The sequence below is a fragment of the Sminthopsis crassicaudata genome, chromosome 3 (assembly GCF_048593235.1).
Source record: "Sminthopsis crassicaudata isolate SCR6 chromosome 3, ASM4859323v1, whole genome shotgun sequence".
In the NCBI taxonomy this organism is placed as follows: Eukaryota; Metazoa; Chordata; class Mammalia; order Dasyuromorphia; family Dasyuridae; genus Sminthopsis; species Sminthopsis crassicaudata.
Genome location: NC_133619.1, coordinates 625,106,257 through 625,119,788, shown reverse-complemented (window position 1 = coordinate 625,119,788; position 13,532 = coordinate 625,106,257). Strand labels below are relative to the sequence as shown.

Sequence of the window (13,532 nt, the reverse complement as noted above, 5' to 3'; positions counted from 1 at the left end):
GTTTCTGGCCACTACGAAGAGGACTGCCACAACCATTTTGTAGGCCATCATTTTTACAAATGAGGAAACTGAGGCCCAGAGTTATTTGTCCAAAGTTAGTTACGTGGTAGAGTAGGAATTCAAAGCCTGATTCTCTGACTTCTAGTTATGCTACCCTTTAAGTAATAGAATCTAAGACCAAGGAGGACTTTAGACTGCCTACTCCAAATTCTTCATTTTGCAGATGGGGAAATTAAGTCACAGAAAGGAAAAGAGACATCTGAAGTCATCTTGTATTAAGTAGCAGAGAACCCCTATTTCTAAAAAAAAAAAAAAAAAGTCTTTGATTCTTTATTAAATATGAATTATGGGCTCAGATCTAGTGGGATAGTGGAAAGAAAGATGAATTGGGAGTTGGGATCCAGGTTCAAAGCCTGGCCCTCCCTCTCATCACCTGTGTGCTCTTGGGCAAATTCATTTCCGGTTTCCTTCCAAAATGAGGGGCTTGCAATTAGGTGACTTCTAAGGACCTTTCCCAAAGCTAAGTCTGAGAAAACAGGTCACTGAATATCTGAATCCGGGCCTCACTGGGCACCAGCCGGTGCTGATCAGAAAAGGTGTCTCCCCACCCCCGCTACCCCCATTCAGAACCAGATCAAAGATGATCGGGCCTAATCCGTTCGTTTTGCAGAGGGAGAAACAGAGACCCACTTTTACGGGCAAGGAAACTGAGGCCAGGAGAGGTCAGCTGGTCCAAATCGACCTACTTTTACGGGAGAGGTGAAGCTCTCGGTCCCCGAGCTGGTGAGGAGCGGAGCCGGCTTCTCCCGGCCTAGCTAGGGATGCCAAAAACAACTTGACTCGGACTCTGCTTTCGGCTTCTTAGGGAGCCCCGCCTCCGGCCGGGGAAAAGCTGACCCGGAGACCTAGCAGCCAGCCCCTCGCACGGAGCCAGACTGCCTGCCTGGGAGGCGGGGCCAAGCTCGCCGCTCTGCCGTTGCCTAAGCAACACGGGAGGCGGGGAGGCGGAGCATTCCCCTCGCGCGAACCTATTGGCCGCCTCTGGAGTTCTCTTAGTGGCTGAGGGTTCGAGCAACATCCGGTCGCCAACAACCCCAGCCTTCCACCCTTACCCTCTGCGGGTTTTTCATTGGCTCCAGCTACGAGCTCCATTCCGACCCCGAAGCCGCGAGTCGTCCCGCCCCAGTCTCGTGCGCCCTCACGTCACATCCGGCGGCGCCTCTAGGCTTTGCTCGGTGCGCCTGCGCACTGTTCGGCTCTGGCAGTTCCTCCGTGGGAGCTTGGCAGGCACTGGGGAGTCTCCGGAGCGGGCCCGGCCCGGGGCAGGTGAGGCGGTGGGGCGCGCTCTCGGGGAGGGGCGGAGAGGCGCGGGGGCGCGCAGTCTAGGGAGCGTCGAGCTGTGCGCAGCCGGGCCGCGAGGCGCAGAGGGGCCGGCGGCGGGGCGGGGGCGGGGCTCGGCGGCACTGGGGCTCGCGGCCTCGCCCCGTTAACCGGGTCCCGCTAGCCGCGCTCCCCATTAACCGGGCCCCCGAACCTCCCTGCGCGTTAACCGCGCTCGTTAACCGCCCTGGTAGTCTTTCCCCGTTAACTGTTGAGCTGCTCTGATGGCGGACTCCTCCTTTACCGGGTCCGGTTAACGGAATTCACCGTTGCCCATCAGCCCCCGGCCGTGGTCCTTGAGCCCGCCGTGCCGGCGGTGCCCCCCACTAACCGCCCCTTCCGGTGTCCCAGTGGTTCTGTCCCCCGCGCACCCGGGAGGGCCCTGCGCCTCAGGAACTCCAGTTCCCCAATAGTTGTGCCCTCTGCTCGCTGCTCCCCCCACTCCAGTTGTTCCTCCCACAAACTGCCCCTCCCCCGTTCCCCAGGAGTGCCCCCCTCCATAGTTGTGCCCCGACACACTTCCCGGGGGTCCCGGTGGCCCTCCCCCCGTTAACTCTCCCAGCGCCCCGCAGTTGTGTCCCCCATTAGTTGTCCCCTCCCTCCCCGGGCCCCGGTAACGTCTAGTCCTCCTCTCCGCACGCTTCCTTGCTGACTACGCCTGTCTCCCCTCAGACCCTCAGCAGAGACGCCGGACTAGTCTGCACTTTCTTTCTCCAGCTCCTTTTACTGATGAGGAACCAGAGGCAGACGGGACTGGGCGGCGTGCCCGGGGCCGCCCCGCCAGTAAGTGTCCGAGGCCCGATCTGCCCCCGCTGCAGACCTTCCAGGGCTTCTCCCCCTCCCCTTCCGGCCAGAGCTTCTCCTCGTCCCCATCCTCCTTGTCCTCAGCCTCGCCCCCTCTGCTCCGTCCTCCCGGCTCTGGCGCTCTCCTGCCTCCCAGCACTAACGGGGGGCAGTGGCCCGGGCCTTCCTCCCTCCCCCAGAGGTCAGCGGTCAGCAGCCATCCCCCCTGCTGCTTTTAGTCATCCCAAAACACAGCGACCGCGCGCCCGCACCGCCCTGTGCTCTGTGGGGGTCTCAGGAGCCCCTTGCTGGCGGTCTCCCTGGTCTCGCGTGAAAGCGGACCTCCGTCCGACAGTGCCAGGCTGTATTCAGTAAGCGCCCCGGGATCAGCCTTCCGGAGCCTGACCCTCCTGTCCGCTTCTGCTTTGACCCCCGCGCCGCCGCCTCCCCCTCCTGCTCCGGAGCATCTCCCCGCTTGTCACTCACGCCTGGAATGCTCGCTCCCCTCCTCTGCCTTCTGTGACTTCCCTTGAGTTCCATCTTCTCTAGGCATTCTTTCCCGGCCCCTTTCCCTCCGGACTCTCCCGATTATTCTCTCTGAATGGCCGGTACCTACAGGTTGGCGCGCTGTCCTCCCCGGTGAGCGGGCGTGTGCCTGCCGTCATTTCCTTCAGCCTCACTCGCCGCTCCGCTGACCCTTTGTAAGGCTTTGTTGACGTCTGTTTTCGTAATTTTCTATGAAGAATCTCTCAGCCCTCCCAGAGAGCCGCTTTGTGTAACAGCATTTTTAAAGACAAGAAAGGAGGGAGAAAACTCACCAACGTGTTGACAAGGCCCAAAGCCTGTCAGACGAGTAACGCCCTCGCGGGCTGGATTTGGGGCAGTGTCTCTCCCAGGTCACCCTCGAGCTTTTTCCCATCCATACGTTTTTATGGCGTTTTTTACATCATCATAGTTTTCTCCAGTGTCCCTTTCCAACCCTCCTCCAACCCTTCTATAATAGAACAGCATCTTTAAGGCAAAAGAAGAGAAAGAAATGAGCTTGGCCGACGAGTAAATGCCCGACCCCCGGTGACTCTCAGCCCTCAGTCCGTCCTGCTGTGTGGGTTTGCCGCGGCCACTCGTGACTCCTCTGGCATAAGCGGCTCGTTGTTGACACTTTAGCCACTTGGGCTTTTAATCGCCATTTGCCTCGCTCCAGGTTTTTCCGGAATGGTTGCACCGTTTGGCAGCTCCCCCAGCTGCTAACGCGCTGCCCCCCACAAGCGCTCCGGCTTTATCGTTGTCTGTTTTGTCACCTTGGCCCGTTTACAGGTGGAGGGGAAACTTCGGCGTCTGTTTTCTTTTGTGATTGTGATCCGCAGCCTTCTTTGAAGTGCCCGTGAATACTTTGCAGTTCTTTCGGAACTGTTCGTACCCTTTGACCAGTTATCTGTTGTTGGGGAATGGCTGTTAATCATTAATGTGTTTGTTAATTGTTTCTTTATCTTGGATACAAAACCTTTATGGCAGAAATTTGATAGTTCACTCAACCATATTCTCTCCTAATCCTGCTGCTTTTTGTTTGTTTTTGCGGAGGCAGTTGGGGTTAAGTGACTTGCCCAGATTCCCACAGCCAGGAAATGTTAAGTGTCTGAGGCCGGATTTGAACTCGGGTCCTCCTGAATTCAGGGCTGGTGCTCCATCCCCGGCACCCCCGGCCTGCCCCCGGGCAGCTTCTTGTTAGCTGAGCCTGCAGGACTTTTCCTGGCTAGCCCTACCCTCCCCCATCACGCGTCTCCCGCCGGCCGCACGCCCCAGAAGGTGCCGTCACTGCCCTTGTAACGGCCAGGCCCTCAGTCCTGTGAGCCTCCCCAGGCAGGGTCTCCGGAGGGTCTGGCAGACAGAGGCTCAGGTTCTGGGGTGGGTGACCTGGGGAGGGTGATGATTGACGGTCAGCTCTGGTGCTCGGTGCCTGTGACTGGAGAAGCCCCTTCCAGTCCTGGCCCGGCCCAGCCTCTGTCGGGGGCCCGGCCCTTGACCCCCATGTCCTCCCTCCTCTCCGCAGACGATGGACGGCTCTTTTGTCCAGCACAGCGTCCGGGTGCTGCAGGAGCTCAACAAGCAGCGGGAGAAGGGGCAGTACTGTGACGCCACCCTGGACGTGGGCGGCCTGGTCTTCAAGGCCCACTGGAGCGTCCTGGCCTGCTGCAGCCACTTCTTCCAGAGCCTCTATGGGGACGGCACCGTGGGCAGCGTCAGCCTCCCTGCCGGCTTCGCTGAGATCTTTGGCCTGCTGCTGGACTTCTTCTATACCGGCCGCCTGGCGCTCACGGCAGGAAACCGGGAGAAGGTGCTCCTGGCAGCGAGGGAGCTCCGGGTGCCAGAGGTGGTGGAGCTGTGCCAGAGCTTCAAGGACCTGGGGGGGCGAGAGCCGGCCAGCCCGGAGACGGCCGTGCCTGGGGACGGGAACGGCCGCCTCAAGCGGCCCCTCGACTCCGAGGAGGAGGACGTGGCCAGAGCGTTCTATGTGGGCCTTGGTGCTGCGCAGCCCTGCTCTCCCCAGAGCCCTCCCGGGGCCAAGCCCAGCCCCCCTAGTCCGAGGGAGAACCCTTCCTCTCCCCACGAGAGACTCCAGCAAGTTCTGAAGCCTAGTGCCCCGCCCAGTCCTGGGGACAAGGACCCTCAAGACCGTAAAGACCCCCAGAGACCCTTGAAGGCAGGAGGGGTCCTGCTGCAGGCTGGTAGTAATGAGGTGCTGTCCGAGGGTGCTGGGGGTGCCCCCAGGGAATAGGAGAGGGAGGGAGCTGGTGGGGACCCCCGTGGCAGAGGCCCTTCAGTCCTTGGGGTTGGAGCAGCTGGCCTTGCCAGACCACAGCCCAGAAATGAGCCTTCCCTGGCCCACCCTGGTGCTGCACCTAGTCAGGATCCTGGGGGCCATCTGGAAGGAGCCTCCCTGACGGAGGACAAGGTGGGACAGATTCCCACAGACAGAGAGATGGGCTTGAGGCCGGGCTCTGCACTCAGGTGGGGGGACCAGCAGCCGGCCTCTGGGGGACGGACTCCTCCGGACACGGGGGCTCGCAGCCATTTCTCCCTGGCCAGGGGCCGCCCTCACCAGGGCGCACTAGGGACTAGCTCCTCCCTGGGGGTCCCAGGGCTGGCTGGCTGGAGGTCCCTTGGAGCGGGGAGAGGGCGGCTTGCTGCTACCCGTTGGGCTCGGCCCCCGGCCGGCAGATTCCCTTTGGTGACGTCGCCTCCTTGCCCTGCCTGTTCTGCCGTAGTGGGAAGTGGTGGTCCAAGTCGAGGATGACGCGGATGGAGGTGACGTTTCTGAAACAGAGACTGTGCGGACCACCAGGAAGTCCGACCCAGCCCCCAAGCCTGGTGCTCTGGAGCCCGCCCTCAGCCTGGGGCCTCCAGTCACCGAGCCCCCCGGGAACAGAAAAGGTACAGCTGTGCCGGTTGAATGCCCCACATGTCATAAAAAGTTCCTCAGCAAATATTATCTAAAAGTCCACAACAGGTAAAGATTCTTTCTTTTTTAATTCCCCTTCCCCATCTCTGCCCTTTCTGTACCCAGAGCAGGGAGCCAATTTATCTGTTCTGAAAAGGGCCCTCCCTCCTTTCTCCCTTCCCGTCGTCCCTTCCCATGGTCTCGGAGGGAGCCAGGCCACAGCCAGGCCCCTCGCGCCCTCTAGCCCAGTCTGCCCTCGCAGTGAGTGGGTGCTAGGGACTAAAGAGGGATGTGACACGGGAGAGGATGAGTAAATCGGGGGGCAAAGTAACTCTTCAGAAGCCTTCATGTGTGATAGAAGAAAACCTGAGAAGTTTTTTCCATTTCACCTTCATGTTCCTTCACTGAACATGGCAAGGGGGTGGAGGTGCCCCCTGGCAGAAGAGGAGGTGCCTCTGGGGTGTTCGCGGTGGGAGCTGGCAAGGCTTTTCCTCTCAGGACAAAGCATCTTAAGCTATTTGTGTTAAGGACCCCTTTGGCCTTATCTGGGAGGCTTAAGGAGCTCTTCTTTGAATATTGGTTTTTAATGCATAAAATAAAAAGTACAGAGGATTAATTTCTAAGAAAAGCAATGATATTGAAATCTACTTCTCAGCATAATTTTAAAAGTTCAAAGGCCACAGTTTATGAACCTTTGCTTAGTATCATCTCTGTGGGCTCCCCTCCCCTCTTCGAGTGGCTCAGACACTAGGAATGAATCCGTCATTGTCTTCCGAGTGAAAGATTTGCGGAGGGTTGAACCTTGCCCCAAATACATGGTTGTGAAGTCACCTCTGTGGACAGCCTCGTAGCAGAGCCTCGGAGGTAGAGGCAGGTCGGAGCTGACCAGAGCCTCCGTCAGCATCCCCGTGGCTGCCCACGCTCGGAGGTCTGCTCTCGGCCCCTGGGAGAAGGCTCGCTCCACGGTCAGGCACTAAACGGCCTCTGAACACCCCGGGCTTTGTGCATGCGAGGATGGGCTGCGGTCCTCCCGGCATCAGGGCAGGTTGGAGGGGTTGGCTCTGGTCTGGCTAGTGTCGTGAGCCCGAGATCCTGGTGGGCCAGAGCCTGCTCCCTGTGCCTTCTCGCTGGCCGGCTGCCCCCAGCACATAGTTTCCCCTGCTGTCCTCGTTTTCTCCCTGGGAGGGCTGAGGGAGGTGGGAAGCGGGTCCGTTGTGAAGGCTGGGAAGTCTTTCTAGCACCCAAATCCCTCTTGGGTCCTATTCCTTCCAGGAAACACACAGGGGAGAAGCCTTTTGAATGCCCCAAATGTGGGAAGTGCTACTTTAGGAAAGAGAATCTCCTGGAGCACGAAGCACGGAATTGCTTGAACCGTTCAGAGCAGGTATTACTGGGGTCCCTGAGGCCCTGCCCCACTGCCCCCACTCTATCTGGGGACTGGGCTCAAGCCCCCAGGAAAAAGGCTTTCTTAGAATCTTTGTATCTCAGAAGGGAACCTCTTCCAACCTCTGTTTGAACAAGATTTAATTCCAGGATAGAACTTGTACAAAGCAGAATGTCAAACCTGGGAAGGAACTTAGGACATAGAATGTCAGGGCTGGGAGGGAACTAAGAACCCAGGAGGTCAGAGCTGGGAGGGCCCTTAGAACCCAGGAGGTCAGAGCTGGGAGGGCCCTTAGAACCCAGGAGGTCAGAGCTGGGAGGGCCCTTAGAACCCAGGAGGTCAGAGCTGGGAGGGCCTTAGAACCCAGGAGGTCAGAGCTGGGAGGACCCTTAGAACCCAGGAGGTCAGAGCTGGGAGGGCCCTTAGAACCCAGGATGTCAGAGCTGGGAGGGCCCTTAGAACCCAGGAGGTCAGAGCTGGGAGGACCCTTAGAACCCAGGATGTCAGAGCTGGGAGGGCCCTTAGAACCCAGGAGGTCAGAGCTGGGAGGGCCCTTAGAACACAGGATGTCAGAGCTGGGAGGGCCTTAGAACCCAGGAGGTCAGAGCTGGGAGGGCCCTTAGAACATGGGATATCAGAGCTGGGAGGGCCCTTAGAACCCAGGATGTCAGAGCTGGGAGGGCCTTAGAACCCAGGAGGTCAGAGCTGGGAGGGCCCTTAGAACCCAGGAGGTCAGAGCTGGGAGGGCCCTTAGAACACAGGAGGTCAGAGCTGGGAGGGCCCTTAGAACACAGGAGGTCAGAGCCGGGAGGACCCTTAGAACCCAGGAGGTCAGAGCCGGGAGGGCCCTTAGAACCCAGGAGGTCAGAGCTGGGAGGGCCCTTAGAACCCAGGAGGTCAGAGCTGGGAGGGCCTTAGAACCCAGGAGGTCAGAGCTGGGAGGGCCCTTAGAACCCAGGAGGTCAGAGCTGGGAGGGCCCTTAGAACACAGGAGGTCAGAGCTGGGAGGGCCCTTAGAACACAGGAGGTCAGAGCTGGGAGGGCCCTTAGAACACAGGAGGTCAGAGCTAGGAGGACCCTTAGAACCCAGGAGGTCAGAGCTGGGAGGGCCTTAGAACCCAGGAGGTCAGAGCTGGGAGGGCCCTTAGAACCCAGGAGGTCAGAGCTGGGAGGGCCCTTAGAACCCAGGAGGTCAGAACTGGGAGGGCCCTTAGAACCCGGGATGTCAGAGCTGGGAGGGCCCTTAGAACCAGGAGGTCAGAGCTGGGAGGGCCCTTAGAACCCAGGAGGTCAGAGCTGGGAGGGCCCTTAGAACCCAGGAGGTCAGAGCTGGGAGGGCCCTTAGAACCCAGGAGGTCAGAGCTGGGAGGGCCTTAGAACACAGGAGGTCAGAGCTGGGAGGGCCCTTAGAACCCAGGAGGTCAGAGCTGGGAGGGCCCTTAGAACCCTTAGAACCCAGGAGGTCAGAGCTGGGAGGGCCCTTAGAACCCTTAGAACCCAGGAGGTCAGAGCTGGGAGGGCCCTTAGAACACAGGAGGTCAGAGCTGGGAGGGCCCTTAGAACCCAGGAGGTCAGAGCTGGGAGGGCCCTTAGAACACAGGAGGTCAGAGCTGGGAGGGCCCTTAGAACCCAGGAGGTCAGAGCTGGGAGGGCCCTTAGAACCCAGGAGGTCAGAGCTAGGAGGACCCTTAGAACCCAGGAGGTCAGAGCTGGGAGGGCCTTAGAACCCAGGAGGTCAGAGCTGGGAGGGCCCTTAGAACCCAGGAGGTCAGAGCTGGGAGGGCCTTAGAACCCAGGAGGTCAGAGCTGGGAGGGCCCTTAGAACCCAGGAGGTCAGAGCTGGGAGGGCCCTTAGAACCCAGGAGGTCAGAGCTGGGAAGGCCCTTAGAACCCTGGATGTCAGAGCTGGGAGGGCCCTTAGAACCCGGGATGTCAGAGCTGGGAGGGCTCTTAGAACCTGGGATGTCAGAGTTAAAGCATTTGCTCCTGGTCACATAGCTTATCCTGGGAACCTCAGTGGCCTTTGGGCCCAGCAGGTCTGTAGCAGGTTTGCCAATAAGGAAAGGTGTTAGTGCTGTGGGCATTGAGGTCCTGGCCCGCGGCCCCAAATCCTTCTGTTCCCAAGGGCTCCCAAGGGGCCAGATGGCAGGGCTGCCCTCATCACCCGTGGCCTCCTCCCCTCCGTGGCTCCTCAGTCCCCAGGTATACAGCAGCTGAGGATTAGAACTAAAGCTCAGACAGGGCCAGGACTGACCGGGCTCCCCGGCCTCAGGACCCAGAGCACACATCCTGATGCCGGCCCCTAATGCTTCCAGGTGTTTACTTGCTCCGTGTGCCAGGAGACCTTCCGGAGGAGGATGGAGCTGCGCGTTCACATGGTGTCCCACACTGGGGAAATGCCCTACAAGGTCAGGGGGCTGGAGGGGTGGGGCCCTGACTCAAAGCTCCCACAACTCCCGCTGACCTCTGTGGTCCTTGCCAAGCCCCCTCGGCTTGCCCCCCTCCCTTTTCCCTTGACCGTTGCCTCAGAACCGCCCTCACAGGGCCACACGGGCCTGTGGCACTGTCATGGGGTGGGTCTGACTGGGGCCTTCCAGGCCTTGACCCTGGACCCTCTCTTTCAGTGCTCGTCCTGCTCACAACAATTCATGCAAAAAAAAGACTTGCAGAGTCACATGATCAAGCTGCACGGGGCCCCCAAACCTCACGCAGTGAGTACTTGTGGCGGGGGAAGCAGGGCTGGGGACCCGTGGGACACCCCTGGGGAGAAGGTCAACCTTCCCCTAAGCCTGTGCAGGCCCGGGATCACAGAGACGGAGGCCTCAGTCCTAGGCCGGGGACTTCCCTCCAGGAACTTGTTTGCAGGCAGAGCCCCCCAGCCATGAGGCATGGGGGCGGGCCATGAACTTCCCTGCCCCTCTTGCCTGCAGTGTCCCACCTGCGCCAAATGCTTCCTGTCTCGAACAGAGCTTCAGTTACATGAAGCCTTCAAGCATCGAGGGGAGAAGCTCTTTGTGTGTGAGGAGTGCGGGCACCGAGCCTCCAGCCGCAACGGCCTCCAGATGCACATCAAGGCGAAGCACAGGTAAGGGCCCTCCCTGCTTGGGCTGGCACGCCGGGGAGTCCAGGCGGGCCCTTCTGCTCCCAGAGGCTCCCAGCGTGCTCCCGGGAGATCCCAGCATGCTCCTAGAGGCTCCCAGTGTGCTCCCAGGATGCACCCAGACCCCTAGGCCTCTAGAAGCCAGGAGGTTTATTTACATTGATGGCTGTAGGAGATGCCCTGGGCTCTGGTCCGTGTGGAGGATGGGAAGGAGGCAGCCTCTGGCCTCCTTCAGATGGAGAGCCAAAGAAAATTCTAGGACCCGCCTTTTCTAAAAAGAGTCCCCCTTGTTTTTGATCATTGTGTTTGCTTGGGAGAGCCCCCCGAGCCTGGTGTGGGCAGGGTGTCACAGGCTGTAACCTCCCTCTCCCACCAACGGCCCCTCCTCTGTCCCTGGGCCTTGTTGCTCTCAGGAATTGGGTTTCTGGGGGTCCTGGGACTTTCTGACCATCCTTAAGAGTTGGAATTGGAAGGAGTGTGGAGAAGAAGAGGCCGCTAGATGGCGGCCCGGGGGCCCTTGAGGCCTTTCCTCCCAGCCCTGTGGCAGCCCCAGAAACGTGGCTTTCTTTGCTCCTCTCGACTGGCCATCCGTCAATGGGAGCTGGTCTTAGTTTTGTCTTGGGATCGCCAGCACCAGGCACATAGTAGCTGCTTAATAACTGCTTGTTAAATGGAGCGAATGAATCTGAGCATTCATCCCTTCGGTGCTCTTCCCTTGGTGATTTCTTCTGCCCCATTCTTGGGGTCTCCTGGCACAGAGGCCTCTGCTTCCCTAGGGGAGCCCCTCGTTGGGTTTGAGTCTCCTGACTGACCCCCAGTCCGAGCCCACAGAGACGTCCCCTCTTAGGTCATTGGGGTCTCGTCTAGGGGTCGTTTCTGGCCTTGCTCGGCCTGTGTTCCCTGTTTGCTCCCATCTCCCGACCCTTGTCTGGGTGGGGCCTGAGCGGACCCCCGGCCCTTTCCCCAGGAACGAGCGTCCGTACGTCTGTGAGTTCTGCAGCCATGCTTTCACGCAGAAAGCCAACTTGAACATGCACCTGCGCACTCACACCGGGGAGAAGCCCTTCCAGTGCCATCTTTGTGGCAAAACCTTCCGCACACAAGGTACTCCCCACGGTGGGGGGAGGGGAGCCCCCGCAGGCCCTCCCAGCCTCGGGATCCTGGTTTCTGGTCTGGCCCTCCCTTCTGCCCCTGATGTCCCAAGATCCCCCGGGCCATGAGCTGAGCACCGTGCTTCCTCCCTGCTCTCCGCTCCCATTGCAGCCAGCCTGGACAAGCACCACCGGACGCACACCGGTGAGCGGCCCTTCAGCTGTGAGTTCTGCGAGCAGCGCTTCACGGAGAAGGGGCCGCTGCTGAGACACGTGGCCAGCCGCCACCAGGAGGGCCGTCCCCACTTCTGCCAGATCTGTGGGAAGACCTTCAAAGGTGCTCCCTCCCCTCAGGCCTTTCCAGGGGGACCCCCTATGGGGGAAGGTGGGGAGCCCGATGGGCTTGAGTCAGAGGAGGGGTTCCCGGGGGGTTTGTCTGGCCGCAGGGACTGCCCATCTCCTGGGTCCTCCTGAGTTGTTGGGGGCTGATTCCGCCTCTGGCCCCCCATCTTCGGCACTCTCCTTTGTCTTGGGAGGGTTTGGTCCTATGCTCTGGCCCCTGGACTCATACAGAGGACTGTGTCTCTCCCCCTGCCCCCAAGCCGTGGAACAGCTGCGAGTGCACGTGCGGAGACACAAGGGCGTGCGGAAGTTTGAGTGCACCGAGTGTGGCTATAAATTCACCCGCCAGGTAGGCCTTGGGAGGGGCTCCCGCCGCGGCTCCCCAACTCTGTGTGCCGGCACCCCCCAGGCGGCTCGCTGAGCCCTGCTTTGTACCCCAGGCACACCTGCGCCGGCACATGGAGATCCATGACCGAGTAGAAAATTACAATCCCCGTCAGAGGAAGCTTCGGAACCTGGTCATCGAGGACGAGAAGATGGTCGTGGTGGCCCTACAGCCTCCCCCGGAGCTGGAGATGGGCTCTGCCGAGGTGATCGTGGAGTCCCTGACGCAGGGAGGACTGGCTCCCCAGCTCCCCGGTCAGAGACTCTGCGCAGAGGAGCATTTTTCTAGCTCCGATGTCATTGAACAGTCACTCATTATCACTGCCACCATCCCAGAGGACTGCGAGACATAGCCCCACCCCTTTCCCACAACCCTCCGAACCCCCCTAATAAAGATGTTGCTTTGGACTCTGTGGTTGCCATCTTCCCACATCCATCTGTCCTGATGGGGCTGGGGGAGGGGGCTCACTAGCAATACAGGGGGGCGCCTCCCTTCTCTTAGGATGGAGCCTCTCCCAGAGAGCCAGGCTGCCTCCCCTTGGGAAGAGCCCCCCTGCAGTGCAGACCACTCCCCTTTTAAAAAAGGTTTTGTGGATTTTTGTCTTCTTGTCCCCAGTTGTGGATCCCAGCCTGCCAACCCTTCCCTGACCGCCAGGTCGGCCAAGCTGCCAACACAGGCCCCTCTCCACAGCCACAGCCCCAGCCTGGGCCCACCCAGAGTCCTCTGGGCCACCTTGGTTTGTTTGGGGGCGGCCTTTGCCCACGGCGTAGCCATTGCTGTCTCCTGGTCTCACTTCCTTCACTGTCTCTCTCCCAAATCTTCCTGGGTGTGTCCGTGCAGTTGTGAGGGGGAGCACAAGAACTTCAAAATCAATCGTATAACATGGGAAACACTAGCACGGAAGGCTTTGTATGGCATGCCCTCATCCGAGAAGGGGCTGTGCCAAACGGAACCGAAGTAGCTCAGAAGGAACACGAGGTGCGCAGTTAGAGCAGCCCCAAATGTTCCTAGGGACCCTTGTATCCGACTGGGGCCGAGCGCTCCGAGCTCGTATTGGTCTGATTAGCTCCAGTTGGACACGCTGTAACTCGACAATGGTTTCATTTGGGTCCCCGGCGCTTTTGTCAGGCAGCCACCAGCAAGGGCAGCTTCTGTAATACATTCTTTTGAGAACTCGCCTCATCTTCCCACTGCTTAGCTACTGGGGTGCATGCACCTTTTGCCTTGACAGCATGTTTCCAGGTCCCCCTTCCTTGACAGGCAAGGCTTCTCCCCCCCTCCCCCACAGGATCTCGAGGTGTTAGGAGCTGGAGTGGGCCTTTGTGTCCAGCTGGGCTGAACTCTTTTTACAGAAGAGGAAATAGGAGCAAAAAGCAACAAAAGATTTGCTTAAGTCACATGGCAAGTATTTATGCAAAAGCACAATTTGAAACCAGGTCTTTTTTTCAAGGCCCTGGACTTTTCCTTCCGACCTCATGTGTCCTTTAGCCAAAGCTGGCTCTCCTCTCCCTATCTCTAAATTCCAAGATCTTCACTGATAATATTAAGGTGTTAGCTGGTAAAGGTTTTCGGGTTTTTCCTTTTTTTTTCTAAATTTTATTTTTAATACACATTTCTTTATGAATCACGTT

General features: G+C 59.2%; 1 protein-coding gene across 4 annotated transcripts; it reads left to right on the top strand.

Annotated features, from left to right (window-relative positions):
- Window positions 1-1,189: 1,189 nt before the first annotated feature.
- Window positions 1,190-12,308, top strand: ZBTB48 (zinc finger and BTB domain containing 48). Of its 4 annotated transcripts, none has more exons than XM_074306394.1 (12): window positions 1,194-1,326; window positions 2,098-2,163; window positions 4,211-4,897; window positions 5,427-5,668; window positions 6,872-6,983; window positions 9,299-9,391; window positions 9,608-9,694; window positions 9,914-10,068; window positions 11,051-11,187; window positions 11,347-11,511; window positions 11,777-11,865; window positions 11,957-12,308. In XM_074306394.1, the coding sequence occupies exons 2-12, from the start codon at window positions 2,110-2,112 to the stop codon at window positions 12,251-12,253; spliced, it is 2,118 nt and encodes a 705-aa protein (XP_074162495.1). In that variant the 5' UTR covers window positions 1,194-1,326; window positions 2,098-2,109; the 3' UTR covers window positions 12,254-12,308. The 4 variants fall into 4 exon arrangements, with proteins under 4 accessions (XP_074162496.1, XP_074162495.1, XP_074162493.1 ...); XM_074306392.1 differs by having other exon boundaries at window positions 2,053-2,163; XM_074306393.1 differs by lacking the exon at window positions 1,194-1,326 and adding an exon at window positions 1,468-1,627 and having other exon boundaries at window positions 2,053-2,163.
- The last annotated feature ends 1,224 nt before the right edge of the window (window positions 12,309-13,532 follow it).